The sequence below is a fragment of the Amblyomma mixtum genome, chromosome 2 (assembly GCF_055824585.1).
Source record: "Amblyomma mixtum isolate Tamu chromosome 2, ASM5582458v1, whole genome shotgun sequence".
Classification (NCBI taxonomy): domain Eukaryota; kingdom Metazoa; phylum Arthropoda; class Arachnida; order Ixodida; family Ixodidae; genus Amblyomma; species Amblyomma mixtum.
In genome coordinates this window covers 199,823,325-199,837,914 of record NC_143013.1, presented here as the reverse complement: position 1 = coordinate 199,837,914, position 14,590 = coordinate 199,823,325, and the positions used below count along the sequence as shown (strand labels likewise).

The 14,590-nt window shown below is 48.8% G+C and overlaps 1 protein-coding gene across 1 annotated transcript in view; it reads right to left on the bottom strand.

The window, feature by feature from the left end:
• Window positions 1-13,705, bottom strand: part of LOC149362188 (uncharacterized) — a 35,732-nt gene extending 22,027 nt beyond the window's left edge. Inside the window, exons 1-5 of the mRNA XM_089568240.1 lie at window positions 13,678-13,705; window positions 13,004-13,152; window positions 12,511-12,660; window positions 5,875-6,375; window positions 764-921 (exon numbers count right to left, since the gene is read on the bottom strand). Of these exons, the coding sequence (XP_089424366.1) occupies window positions 764-921; window positions 5,875-6,375; window positions 12,511-12,660; window positions 13,004-13,152; window positions 13,678-13,705 (986 nt within the window). The remainder of the gene's footprint in view (window positions 1-763; window positions 922-5,874; window positions 6,376-12,510; window positions 12,661-13,003; window positions 13,153-13,677) is intronic.
• Between the last annotated feature and the right edge of the window lie 885 nt (window positions 13,706-14,590).

Genomic DNA, 14,590 nt, shown 5'->3' with positions numbered 1-14,590 from the left:
TTGAAAAAAGAAAACTTCTTGCTGGTCTAGTTGGCAATTCATTGCAAAGTAAAGGCGCCAAAAACCCAACATGAAACATGAACGAAACGTAGAAAAAAATAAAGAGGGCCCAAATTTGCCGAAACCTATCAGATTCTGCCCTCCACGCTCTTGTGAGCCATGCTTCTCACCCGTGCGGATCCTTTCCAGAAGCAGCACTATCAAAGCCAGAGAACTGATTGAAGCGTTCTATATCAGTAAGAAAGGCAGTTCGTGTGTCAGCGAAACATCTGTATCTCTGTATCAGGCGGAAAAAAGTTTTTTGAACGTTCGTTAACACACTGATGCCTAATTTTGTTCCTTGTGCAGGCGCTGGCTATGTGTATATATGCATCTGGGATCTGCAAAATGAACTAGTTGTGAGTAGCGCTCTGTCCCGTTCTCTTGTCTTGTGTGTGTGTGTGTGTGTGTGTGTGTGTGCGTGTGCGTGTGCGTGTGCGTGTGCGTGCGTGCGTGCGTGTGTGTGTGTGTGTGTCTGTGTGTGTGTGTCTGTGTGTGTGTGTGTGTGTGCGTATTGTTTTTGGCGCCTTTACTTTACGATAGAAAAAACCCTGGGACTGCTTTTGGGTGGAAATTACGTTAATATAGATGTACGGCTTTTACTAGTTCTGCTTCTACCACATCCGCATTCGCAAAAAGAAACATTATCACAAAGCAGAAACATCGTTCCCAGCTCAAGAAGACGAAAAGAACATTCAGTTTCTTTTAAGGCTTCAGCACGCACCTGATGATAGCGCACTTTGCGACACCGAAGTCCACGGAGGACACCCTTGGAGCTCGTGATGCCGTTGACAACGAGCCAGAGCCCTTGAGGATTGTAGATAATCCCTTGAAGCGTGTGGGTCTGGGTGCTATATCCTCTAGGTGAGCCAAAGCGTCTGGCTGCAAAAGAAACCAGATGCACTCAGGTGGTACCCAAGTGTGACTCAAAACTAGTCTACAATTTGCGTCCACTTACAGCTTTATTCAAGGGCACAGGTTTGCGTTCACTTCCTTCCCTGACCCCCGCGTCGAATGACACTGTGGAGGGTTTCCGCCTGAGTGCTTCTGCTCCATCATCCGTGCCCCCTGGATCGCTGCTCTTCGCGGCACTTGCGAGGCTTGAAGACCGTACCGGCTGGTTTACAGACAGCACGGCCATCGGCATAGACGCCGAATGACGGCTACCTTGAGTCTCACTGAAAGCGGCTGGCTCCGTTGGCTTACACGATTCTGCAGTTTCAGCTGGCCTCGCACCGTCAAGGCCATTCACACACTGGAAAGCCTTCACAGTTTCTGCTAGCTGCTGCGATCCTTTCCCGTCGGTAGTCGCAGGCTTGGAAGGAGCTCCTTCACTGGCGAGTGTCTGCACGAGCCTTTCTTTACCGGCGTCGCTCTTAGCAGACTGCTTGGTTTTGCTGGCGCGTTCATCGACTGTTCGAATGTCGGAACCTCGGTAACTTTTCAAACTGGACTTTGACCCCTGGCTGCCATGGCTGTCCCGGTGTCCGCCTAGCGGGAACCCATGTCCTGACGTAGCTGTTTCTTTCTCCTTATTGGCTTCCAGTTCCATGGTCGGACACTTCCGCTGTGTCTTATCGCCGCGTGCGCTGCGTCGCGATTCTTTTTCTTCAGTGCGCTTTGGTTTCTCTGTGCCAGCGACAAAGGCTTCTTGCTTGTTTTCTCTGCGTGACTGTTCCTTCTTCTCCAGCGGTAGATACGGCAAGACTTCAATCCTCTTCTTTATCTGTTCATTCGCAGACAAGCCAGTGCCCGAAGGTTTTTGCGAACAACGATCACTTTCTCCAAGTAGTTCTGCAGGATCGCCTATGGACGCGGCGGTTCTGGCACGCGGATAGTGGCGATGAGGTTGGCTATCCGAAGGATCGCTACCCCGTTTTTCAAACAGGTTTTCATTCTTGCCTATTCGGTCTTTACGTGGTAAGCCTGAGCAAGGCCCTTGAGTTTCTTTGCCAGTTGGCTTTGGTTCGTTTGCTGCAGAAAAAGCGTCAGGACCGCGGACTCCGGTGAAGTGGTTTTTCTTGTCACTTGGAGCAACTTCCGAAGCCTCAACTATTTGGTTCGGCTGACAGATAACGGGTATAACAGCATCTGAGCACTTGCCTAGGAGTACCTCATTTTCGTTTGAGGTAGGAACGGTCTTGTGTACTTCTGGGTGCTCACGTACTGATCCTGTGCTCTTAGAACTGGTAGAGCTGCGGTCAGATGATTTTCTCGATGACTCGCAGCTTCTTTTCCCTGATCGCCTTTCTTTCTTGTTGACTCGACGAGCGTCATTTTGTTGGCGTGTTCTCGCATGTGTTTTTCTGTCCTCTTTTTCCTTTCCCACTGCAGCACCACCTTTTAGCCTAGAGGACACGGCAGCACTGCCCTTCCCTTCAGAACAATGCTTGCCTATTCCCTCTTCTGGATGTTCTTGAATTGCACCCTCGCCTACTTTATTAGCGCTTTGGTTTTGAAGGTCAGCCTTCGGCCGAACCACTATTTCTCCCTGTGGGTCAGCTTGCTGAACCAGTGTTTTTTCACTTGCGGCAGTGTCTGAGTTACAAACTGGACTGACCCGGTGTTGAGTCTTGCATTCATAGGGTACCAGCACATCGCACACGGCGGGACCGTCATTTGGGGCAGCGGCAAGGATGTTTTCTGTAGATACAGGGTCGGTAGCAGATTTACCGGGATCAGGCGCAAGTTCACCAGTGATGTCGGTTGCCATAACAGTGACAGGAATAATCGCCGGCATAGTAAGGTTAGTCGCGGCAGCCGCCGCAGCTGGTTCGGTGGAGTCTTTCTGTGCGGTGTTGACAGGGAATTGTGAGCTGGTAGATGTTATTGCATTTGGACTAATCGAATAGCTTTGTCCTGGCGGCGCAGAGGATGCCTCCGGAATTTCGCTCGCTGACTTAGAGCCGGCATCTACACCTCGGCGCTCTGATCGAGCAGACGACGTGCCGACGTCGCAGTACCCGTCTGGACTATCATCGTTCACTCGGTTAAACTGCGCTTTAGAGGTCCGCTTGCGAGTGAGTCGGCTGGCCATGATGCTCAGACTACGAAAGAACCTAGCGGCCGGCTTTCTCGCAGTAGGAGAGTTGGTGGTTTCAGCAGACTTGGTTGTTCGGTTCCTCCCGTCTTTCGGCTCACGCCAGAACATAAAGCTGAAGTTGCGACTGCGCTTTTCTGCCTGTTTTCTACCGACGCTACTGCCTATCGCTGACTGTGACGTCCCGAGCTTGTCACCTCTGGTCTCAGAGGGAGTTGGCAAAGCAGAAGAAAGATCCTTTCTGAGCGCTTCCCGCTTGTGATGTTTCAGCGGGCGCCCCTTCGTGACCTCGGAGAAGGGACGTATTGGATTGAAGGCTCCTGCGAAGAAAAAACAAGAAGAGTTGTTTTCTAACAGTCAGTTTTATCCCGGAGCATGTAGACATTTTCCTACGAGAGCTGTAGGTCAAGGTGGCAGTGTAAAACTGCGTTCGTCTGATATTTTTTGCTACAGCATAGGGCAAAAAAGGATAAATTCGCATAAAACGCTTAATAATAGGAATTTAATAATAAGAATTTATAACATAACTGAAATACCTATACGTTGCTTGAATGTCTGTGTAGCCTCCCTAGTTGAAAACGAAATCAGTGTTCAAGCGCTGAAATTTAAATTGAAATGCTATCTCAATTTTAGCCCCGATCGGTTGACGGTTCTTATCCATCCCTGCCATCGCTTTTGGCGAACCCTGCCGACCATTTTATTACTCAGCAAAATACACTTTGCTATAACAGTGCTGACGTACGCAGCAATTACACTACCCTATACGCCGTCCTTGCGGTAAGAGAGAAGTGGGCTGAAGGAGTAAAATCCGCCTTCCGAAAAGCAATCGGCCTGGATGTCTCCGCAAACAGCACGCATGAGCTTTTAGACTGCTTGCTTTCAAAGCATACATTTCTTTAGCACGCAGCAGTCTCTTAGCAGTTTCATTTTCACCGTGACACATGTCCGTGCTGAAGACGCAAAATAATAAGCACGAACGACCCACTTAACTTCCTCGGTTTACTCAGCCCCTGGCACTCTTCGAACCGCACTGAAAAATCGCATAATCAGTGCGACAATTCAAGGCGTTGCTGCGCGTTCCAGTCTGTACGAACACGCTTCACGTGGAAGGTTCCACCAAAATGAAGCTCCTGTACCCGTTACGATGTCACCACCTTCGCAGGATTGCTTAGGTTGGACCTGGTCTAAACTACGCACAGCTGGAAATAACGAAGCATATCGTTCGAAAGAGCAAACATAACTGGAATCCTGATTAGTCATGTTAGCCTCTGTTTCCACTGTACGGGCCAGTTTAAATGAGGCATTACCATGGGGACGAGAAATATATTCCGTAAACCGCACTGTCTCAGTAAAACTTGAATTGAATTAAATAAATCTGCCTGTGGTAAGCCTTACAGCCAAGTTCGGAGGTGAAGCGATGGGAACAAATTCGGCAGAGACACTCAAGACTATTTACATGCAAGAATGTGAATTCAAGTGTTAAGTACTGCTAGATCGCAGAATGATTACCAGGCATGAGTCACGACTGTGACTACGCGTCTTAACTATGCATACTTTCTACAAACTCGGTACACTTGATATCAAGTTACATGTAAAGTGCTGTCATACGCTGCAGATTGACTATGAGTCATAAGCCATGACTTTGATAGGCCATAGTACGTTACTTTCCATCATTCATGGCTGTACATGTGCGCTGCATAGACTGCGGTGAATTGCGTGTTTGGGACATACGTATAATGCTTTCGCATTAAAAAAATGACGACACTACCTTTTTCGTCCCCAAGGTCGACCCGTATCAGGCCTCTGTCTCGAGGCAACCCAGGGGAAGCTCTGGCAGACGGAAGTGTGCCGGGTGCACGGAAAGCGGTCCCGCCTTGTTCCGCCATGCTTTCGTCAAGCGTGTTTGGCTGGAAGGAGCCATACTTATCAGGGATGTGCTTTAACGCGAGCGGATGGCCTGGTGTTCATGCAGTACATCGCAATGCTAAGGTGAAAATAGGTGGGGTACAATTACAAAAGATCATTGTGATCTCTCTCAAGAAACGTGTTAAGCTTAAAAGGTTCGTATGCACGTTACTGAAGACATAAATTGAACGGCGTACTTTGCTACCTCTCAATCTCAGCGCTATCGGCTGGAGTCTGCCAGGTCTTGACCTAGCTTGGCAATGTGAAATTGTCAAAAGATTTGCAAATTGAGCTTGTATTTGTACTTGAAGGGAGCCACGGAGCCCTGATGATCACTGCATGCAATGTTTGTCAGCAAAAATCGGCTGCATGGTTCATACTGGGTGTGCTCATATTTGCCTGGCATGAGCGGCCGCATTTACTGCTGAGATAATTGCATTTTAAAACTCCCCCCCCCCCTCCCGCACCAACGGCTCAAACTCGTGACATCTTCAGCGAAAAGGACTTCGTGAGCACCCCTTTTGAAGCGGTGTCGAGGCCTGCAGTTTATTTGCAAAATGGCCTGGTGATGGCCATACTTCAGTTTCATATTTAGGTTCTTGCTAGCTATAAAAGTTTCGATTTTTGGTAAAAGCTTCGTTTTTTTCTCGAATTTGACAACGAATCGATACAGGGAAACACAATTTTCATTTAAGAGTTTTCTTTCAAACAGAGATTACAGTAACATGGACCCGTAATGCGCTTGTTTGTTTCCTCGCTCACCTACTCACTCTCTTAATCTGCCATCCCCTCACTCACCTACTAACTCGATTTTCAATAAATCATTGAGTCTAACATTTACTCATTTACTCTATCATCAGTGCCTTATCATAGCTTCAATCCTCACTAACCCGTCCGGCAGTGAGTGTTCCAGGTGCCGCCGCGGTTGCCGCACCGTCAGGTCTATTCTTCTCCGCACTCTTGTCTTCTGTGCGGGCCTTCTTGTGGTGGCCTGCTTTCCCTTCGGGCTTCTTCATGGTCATTACTATTTGAGCCAGCCGGTCAAAGAGCGCCGCGTCGGCCGCAGGCGCCGTCAGCGAGTGCAACGAGCTGGTCTCCTGCAGCGATCCCTGCTGCGAAGGGCGCGCGGTGCCGTCGGGTGGCCGGTCCATGTTCTCCTTGAAGATGGTGGACATGACGCGGTCCAGGTAGTAGAGCAGTGTCACGGACACCACCGAGCCGGAGAGCAGCGAGGCGCCAGCGAAAGAAAATAGACACGCTCCGAAGAAGAGTCGCTTGCGTCGCAGCCCGAAGCGGGCGCAGACACTGTATGCCATAGAGAGCACCACCTCGCTCCAGCGGTCAGTCACCACAACCAGGAACAGCACAAGAACCACGTTGAGAACGTCGACCTGCCGGAATGGGTGAACCAGTGTTAGCACACCTCAGTGAGGGTTCTGCTTCAGTTCCCTAGGAACATTTAAAGGAGCCAAAATACTTCTTACATCTAGGCTGAACACCTTGAGGTCATAATGCAGCCTTGAATTGTTTTCTTTGTTTTACGTTCCCGATCACCATTCTTATCGAGAGTGAAAGTTTGCTTTCCCCCTCTGAATTCTAATCTATGTTCATTATGCGACCTTGGGGGACGAGTGACGTCAAACAGCATTTTCTAGAACCGAGCGTATAGAAACAATCACCAACTGGTAACGAAGGGCCCTTATACATATTGTGACTAAGGAGACAAAGCTTGCACTGGCGTCGGACGGAGCGCTTCCGCTAGGTCAGCGGGCATTAAAGATAATCGTTCTTCGCGTCTCATTCTTCGGCTGTCCATCACGTAACTGTATATTCCCGTTAACAGTGAGTTCGAAGTGGAATGGAAGCTACAGACGTGAGGTAACGGCTTCAATACTTGTCAGGTTGACTTTCAAACACGTGACAAAAGCACGCTTGTGCAAGGCGTTTCCTCGCGCTCATAACTTCCACACCATTAGGAAGTAATTATAGAGTGCTCAGCTTTCGACTGGCGAAATGCTTGGGAGTTGGCCTTGTGTAGCGAAAATACCTTGTGCTATACTCTTTTGCCAAAGGCACCTTTATGGCAATAAAATTCACCACTACCATTATACGTGACAGATGAAGTACACGCAACCCGTGTCTTTTACGATACGACACATTTCCATGACAATCAGAAACCTTCGTGTTGCCCCAAATGCACAGGCCGCCTCTGGAAGTCATCAGAACTGTAGTCGGCGAGGGACATCCGAGGGTCATGCTCAAGAATGGAAGAATTGTAAAGCTGCAATGTTCCGAGAAAGAATGGAGGTGTGATATGAGCAACTGCACATCGCCATCATCATCAACTAAAGCTACTCGAGTGAAGGAGGTGTTCATGTGCCGACACCAACGAGGACGAAGGTTTGAGGCGGCCGGCTGAAGCTCGTGCTGGAGAATTGCTCTTTGTGACCCTGCCTCCCTCGCCGCTGATTTGTCGATAACTTGTGCAAGAACCTCCGTCACCGTCGCTTCACATGTTCCAACACGCCACCCTTTAATACTCTAATGCTATCTAATTAAAATAGTCGCCAGACGTGCCGACGACAAAGCAAAGCAAATCCATAGCCAAGCAGGCTAAAAAGATGTTTTCGCACGTCTCCTAGGTCGAACTATCTTAAAACACAACCAAATGTTTAAGTGGCACACTTTTCTAAAGCAAATCTTACAACCAGCGCTAAAAGGAAAAACAGGGGGTGAAGTTTAAGCAATTGCCTATGTTTTGAAGGGCGGATGGAGGTTGTGCTAAAGAACCTTGCCAATTGTATATGCAATGCCTCACGGCCTCGAGAGAACCGGATTCTTCGAAGAAGGCTAATACATCAATCTATAAGAGAGGCGACGCCAAGAACTTGAAAAGGTACAGGCCGATCTCCTTTCTGGCCGGTGGCCCCGTAGTGTTTATTAACGTGTCGGTTGCGCAGGGATGGCGTAGAGGTAGAGCATCCGCCTCGCGTGAAGGAGGAACGGCGTTCCAATACCGGTGCCGCGCAGTTCTCCAGAGGATGGAAAAAAATCCGCGCGTCGATGGAACTGCATAACCAGGCTTTAGGTGTGGCCTGACCTCAGCGACCAGAAACGAAGCACATTCCCCCAGAATAAAAGGATTTGGCCACCCAGGTGTAGTCTTTGTCTACAAAATACTATATGAATGCACGAATTAACCCTCGGCCCTATGCCCCTGCGGCTGCGGAGCAAGTGACCAAGGCGACGGTCAGGCCTGTGATGCAGCAGAGCGTGTTAAGAATCTCTGGCTCTGGACAGGCCGCAAGTATAAAGTGAACCTGGCAACGTTTAACGCTAGAAGCTTATCTAGTAAAGCTAGTGTAGCAGTGTTGTTTGAGGAACTGGAGGGAATTTGAAGGGAATTGCAGGGGACTTAGGTTAGGAGCAGATGAGCCGTATATACTGCTAAATGACGGGGAAGTACTATGCTACCGCGGATTAGCGGACAGACGAGGAACATGGAGGAATTCAACAGTATAGAGGAATTCAAAAGTATAAACCAGAGGGTGGCAGTTAATGGAATTAGGCTTATTAAGAGGTACAAGCAGGAGGTGGCACAGGCCTACGCGCGCTGTTTTCGCCGTTGCAGACGACGCGTACCGTGCTGGGTTTGAAAAAGCAGCGCGGTATCCGAAGCATTCCACACAGTGTTTGATCAGGCGCCGGTGCAGGTGATGCGTCAGCTTTCAATGCTTCTCTTTTTCTGGGGAAGTTGCTTGCTCAAAAAATATGCCCTTTTCAAAGGGGAAGTGTTCCGGTGCTAAATCGCAGTGTTGACAGAACAAAAAAATGCTCGTAAATCGCGTAGCTTCAGAAAAGCGCAAAAGTCTATGCGCAGACACGGAATAATTGGGTGGTATCAGGGGGTACGTATACTTGGCGCAGGTTGTAATTACTGACCTTGACCCTGAGAGTGAAAAATTACTAGACGAGCTTCATTGGGGTGGGTTGTGTTTGGAAGGCTCTCTCAGACCATAAATATCGCCTTACCAGTGCCCCTCAAGAAGGAAGTATGGGATTGTAGTACACTGGGAGTACTCAACTATGGGCGTGGAAATTAGGAGAATAATGAATAAGCTTGAAGTTGAGTTGACGACAGGCCAGCAATATATGAAAAAGAAAATGATGGATTTGACGTTAAGAGAGAGTAAGAGAGCTGAACAGGTCAGACAACATAACTTGATGATATCCTAGCCGAAATCGATAATACAAAATGGTCCTTGGCAGGGCATGTAATGAGAAGGCAAGATAACCGATGAATCCTTAGCGCAATGGAACGAAGAGCAAGAGAAGGCAATCGCAGTAAGGCGAGGTAGAGAATGAAGTGGGCAGATGACGTAGGAAGTTTGTGAGCATAAGGGGGCCGCAGTTGGCACAGGGCAGTGTTGTTGCAGCGGTACGGGTGGCGTGTTCGCCAAATGCAGCCGGTACAGCCAGCGATGACAGCGCCGCCCACCGGCAGGTAGCAGCCACATTAAGGCTGGTTATAAATATTCATTCAGAACGACGGCTTGACATCGCCGCTATGGCGCAGTGGATTAGAGGCACGTGTTGCGTATGGAAGGTCGGCCGTTCGACTCCGCTCTCTGTACTGTAATTTTATTGTTTTTTTTTAATTTCATTTCTTCCATTTGTTCCCTTTTAGGTCGCAAATCGTGATGCTTAGTGGCATATAACGCCGTTTAAGAGGATTTATTATCCCTTTTAGGGAAGCCGTTGTGACAATCTTCAGTCACCGTGATCAATTCACCGTGGTTTCAAGCCTTGTGGCTGTACAGGCTGCAGTTGGCGAATACGCGTACGGGTTTGTCCTTCAGCGGACACAGGCTGCTGCTGCTGCTGCTGCTGATGATGATGACGATGACTTTCCCAGTGCAGCGCCTTGAGGGAAGCAATGCCAATCAGCGATCTTAATTTTCAAAGAAAGGTGCAACCAAATATGGCCATCAGTTTTTCGAATTTCTAAATCGCGATTACTGTGTCCCCACAAATTCTGGCTACATCGCGCCAAAATACATGCACTTTCGAGGACTTTGTAGCCAAGCAACCTCAACCTCTACAGTGAACGTAACTCGACGAAATAGCCAAGTTTTTGGGCCACGGCGGCGAGGGCAACCACATTTTCGAAGAACTAAAAACTGATATGGATGTTACTGTGGATGAGATGGATGGTACGCGGCCACCATTAGTTAAAGACCTTAAAATTAAAAGTTAAAAATTAACTGTCCAGTATATGTTAACTGGCCAGCTAGTTGGACGCCTTAACTCTACTCTGATGCGCTACACCGCTGACATTGCTATGCCAAAAAAAGCGCTCTTTTAACTTAAGAAGCCTATTTTTAAAGATTGTGCAAAATCTTACATCAAACACCCTATTTGCACAAAAATTTCTTGAACCTGCATGTGGAGTATAAGAACTGTACAGGACGGCTGCAGATTAGTTTTGACCACCTGGCGTTCTTTAAATTGCACTGACATTACACAGCTTGCTGTCACATCTGCATTTAGCCCTCACTGAATTATCCCCCGCATCCGGAATTCCATCGCGCCGCCTTAGGTTGAGCAGGAAAATATGAAAGCCACTCGTCCAACACAGCGGGTGCTCGAGAACTTGAAAAGTACCGGAGCCTGTGACAAATTATCTTTGGGAATTTCTGAGACAGAGCAAGAGGAAATCATGCTGGGACGGAGCTGAACGCTGATACATGCATTGTCTTTGTGCGAACAGCCAAGACCGCTGAAAGGGAGAATATAGCGGGTGACAGGAAAGAAAATTAGTCTGTTCAACAAGTTTTCTCTTAACAGTGCCGTTCAGATGTCTACTTTCGAATGGCAGAAGGGCGATCGCCTAGTTCACTGGTCATTCACGTTATGGTGCGCTCGTGCAGACGCATTCGTTTAGATAATGACGGTGCAGCGCCGTAGCGCGCTTTTATGACTTCCGCGATGTGCCGTAGACAGGTGGCACCCTACGTGTCCAGCCATAGCTACACACGTAGGGTACCACAAGCTATATGTTCCTGGCTTTGGCTGTAACGTAAGCCCCGTGTATCAGATATGATGCTTACTTGCAGTTTAGAATGAGGACACATTCCGGATTTTCCTTTGCGCGAACGCTTTCTTTTTCTTGAACAAGGATAATTAACATCCTATCTCTTCTCTTTTTCCAAACCTTGCTTTTGGACTGGTTTCTCTTGGCCAAGGGCCACCAACTTCGGCAAGGCAGCTTATATATTTCTTGCCTACTTTTGGGGTGCGTCCATATGGGCTAATGAAAACATCACACCCTTGACGATATGCATTTCAGTGCATATATAAACCGAAGCGCTCCCCTGAAGTTAGGCGTCAAAGACAGGCTCGCGTAGCGTTAAGCATAAGCCGATACCACACTGCACCAAGAGTGCCCTCGAGCCAGGAGGGTGGTCTAGTTACTGGGACGCTCAAAAGCCACTGGGACCGGACCCATTGAAGTCATGCAATCTTACATGTCGTATTCGCAAGACGTCCGCTGGTCTACTAATTTTGATTGCGTTCTCACTAGCGAGTATGCAGATACGGGAGCTTCCGGTTACGAGCTGCCGCGGTGCAGGTGGCAGTAACTTGAAAAAAAAAAGCCCCACATATTTACATCACCGCATGAAGAGAAGCTTCCGACTTCAAACAAGGCGATTGCGTCATTCATGCTTCGTTCATGTCTATTCTGAATTGTTTTTGATGCGGCTGGAGGCCCACTCGCCAGCAATCATGGGTGAAAAAATTTGGCAGACACACTTAATGACTGCTTGCGTGTGGGAATGCGAAACCAGTACAAGTGCTCTCGTGCTTCTTCGGCGTTAGTGTATTTGTGGAAATACGTAAACACGCACCACTGTCTGCGGGGGTTTCCTGTGGCGCGACCTACGACACCACCCACACACACACACGCACGTATGGCACCACCCGGAATGCTGTACGACGAAGGTTTGCATCACAGTTTTGACAGGAAAACTGGTTTTTGAGGAGACTAAATGGCGCAGTAATTGTCTTACATCTCGGTGGACATATCACCGGCACCTTGAGAGAAAAGGTAATCTGGCAAGGCATACAAGTTAATATGTAGACGGTTGCAATTGCTGGCGCAAGCCAGCCTACAACTTGACTAGCGCATGTAAGCTATATGGAACGACAAATCATATGACGCCACATGAAACGCTGTGTAACAAACGGTGGCGTTAGTGTTTTGTACAATTAAAGTCGGGAAAACTGGCGCCACATATGAGGTCGGCCAGTGGAGGTACATATAGACAAGCATGTGTACAACTGCTCGAAACGGTGGTGCTCGGCTTGCTGTGTGGGGCCTACGGCGACGTGATGACGTCACCCTACTTTTTTGCCATCACTGAGATTTTCTGTACCACCGGCGAGTACACACACACACATGCCTCCGGTTTTTCTCGTAATGGTACTAGTAATGTTCCGCATTAAAAATTTGGACGAGTACGCACGCAGAGGTACTGGCGGGCAATCTGCTCTGGCGCCATCAGTCCCAAGAGTGGCATGGTGACCAGGTGCACCAGGGCGGCACCGGGCTTGGGCAGCGAGTTGAAGGCCCACAGCAGCAGCGGCAGCAGTAGGCAGTACAGGCTGCCGCCATACTGCGAGATGTGCAAGGGCAGCATAGGAGATGACAAGTGGCGGGCTGCCTCACGTGCTGTGCGACACTGCTTAGTGCCAGCTCTTGATGTCACACCAAAACAGCTCATGTCTCCGGTTGGTGCCTGATATTCGCGCATTCTATCTGTGCTGTTGGGACTAACTGGGGAATACTGTAAGTTTACTTGATTCAAAAGCTTTCTGGACGGTAAGACAATTCCCTTCGCTTAACTGATTAAACTCCGAGAGGAGCCGAAGCACGGACATTTATGGCGTTTCACGAGAAAAGAGTCGCGCAAAAAAAGTCTAAGAAGCGTCAATGAAATTCGACGCAGCACGGCGCACCTTGGTGCCCAGAAAGAGCACTGGCGTCAGGTAGAGCGGCATCAGGATCCCGAGGTGCGATAAGCTGCGGCACTCCTGGATATCCTCGGCCGGCAGGCTGATCGACCGCAGCGAGTAGATGGAAGATTGTCGACGCGGAGACTCGGCCGCTGCTGGTCGTTCGAGTGTGTATGCAACCAGGGCAGCACATAAGGTGGCAGAAGGGATAACGGCGCGCAAACAGTGAGCGGGAAGTAGAGCCACTGAGTGACCTTTTCCCCGCGACTCCGTTTGTGAACACCTGCGCACCTAAGCTCTCTCTGGCGGAATTCCTGTGTAAAAAGAGCCTCGAGCCACGAACTTACCTGAATCAGGCACTTAATGATTCCAGATGTTTACTGGCGTCAATAAGATTCTCCATGGCTAAGCATTTGAACAGAGATTTAAGTATTGTGCCCATCGGTACAACGGTACTGCTCGGTGACCATAACAGCTTGACACCGAGTGGCAAAATACAGCGCGTGCAAGTTTAACGGCTTTGCTTGAAATTTGAATAGGGGCGGTTAAGTGCGGTCATCCAGAGCTGTGTGGAAACACCTGCAAGCATGTCTTACGCAGTTAGCGGTATTGAAATCGAGCATAGTAGCGTCGATAAGAATCAGGCTCTACGTTGACGTTTGCTAAACACTCCTTACCTTCGTCCTTGCCGGTAGCACCTCTCATCACTGCGTCGCACTGTTGAAAGACGAGAAAAAAAACCCAGGGATGTTCAGGGAAATAAAGTAAAACTGCTGCAAACAGCGATGCGCCAGTCGAGGAATGAGCAATGCGGACTAGCTATGCTAGTACACGGTGTCCTCTTCTTCATTGAACGTGCGCAGTGACGCGCGCGAAAGCACAATGAACTTCATCACTGATGCATGGGATGAACATAAGAAAAAAGTGGATCTTACGTAGGCAACCATGTGCACAACCAGGTGGCAGTGCGTGAGTGCTGTGGTGGTGTGTGAATATTGCACGCTGTACTTGAATAGGCCCTGTCATTGCTCGAGTATTGAATCTGCCTGTCAAGGGGTGGCCTGAAGGAAAACTTTCAGAAAACTCTAAACATGTTCCCTCACTTCTCCTGAAATGACAGCTCTACTTCCCCACAGCAGACAACCGCTATATAGTGACAGCTTAAGCTGTCGAACAAAAGGATGGATCTCTTGAGTGCTGTGCAGGGAAACATATGCACAACCTCAGGGCAGTGCGTAAGTGCTGTAGTCATGTGTGTGCTTGCGGACGTGTGTGATCAGGGGCTAGCATTCCATACGATGTGTGAAGTACATAAAGGTCTCACTATAACTCCTGTCTTGAATATAGACACTAAAGCGACTGTTTGAGATCGCGATGCTAGAAGCTGCACCAGAAATTTCTATTTCATGGTGGGCATATTTTCTGCTATAGCTCTTTCTCTGGCCATCGTGAAGGTCACTTTGGGTTCAGTAAGCAGCTGCCGCTGTAGAGATTCATTGCGCAGATCGCAGACCAACCTGTCTCGGAGCAGGTCGTCCAGCGTTCAGCCAAAATCGCAGCGCTCGGCGAGTCGGCGATGTCTGCAACAAA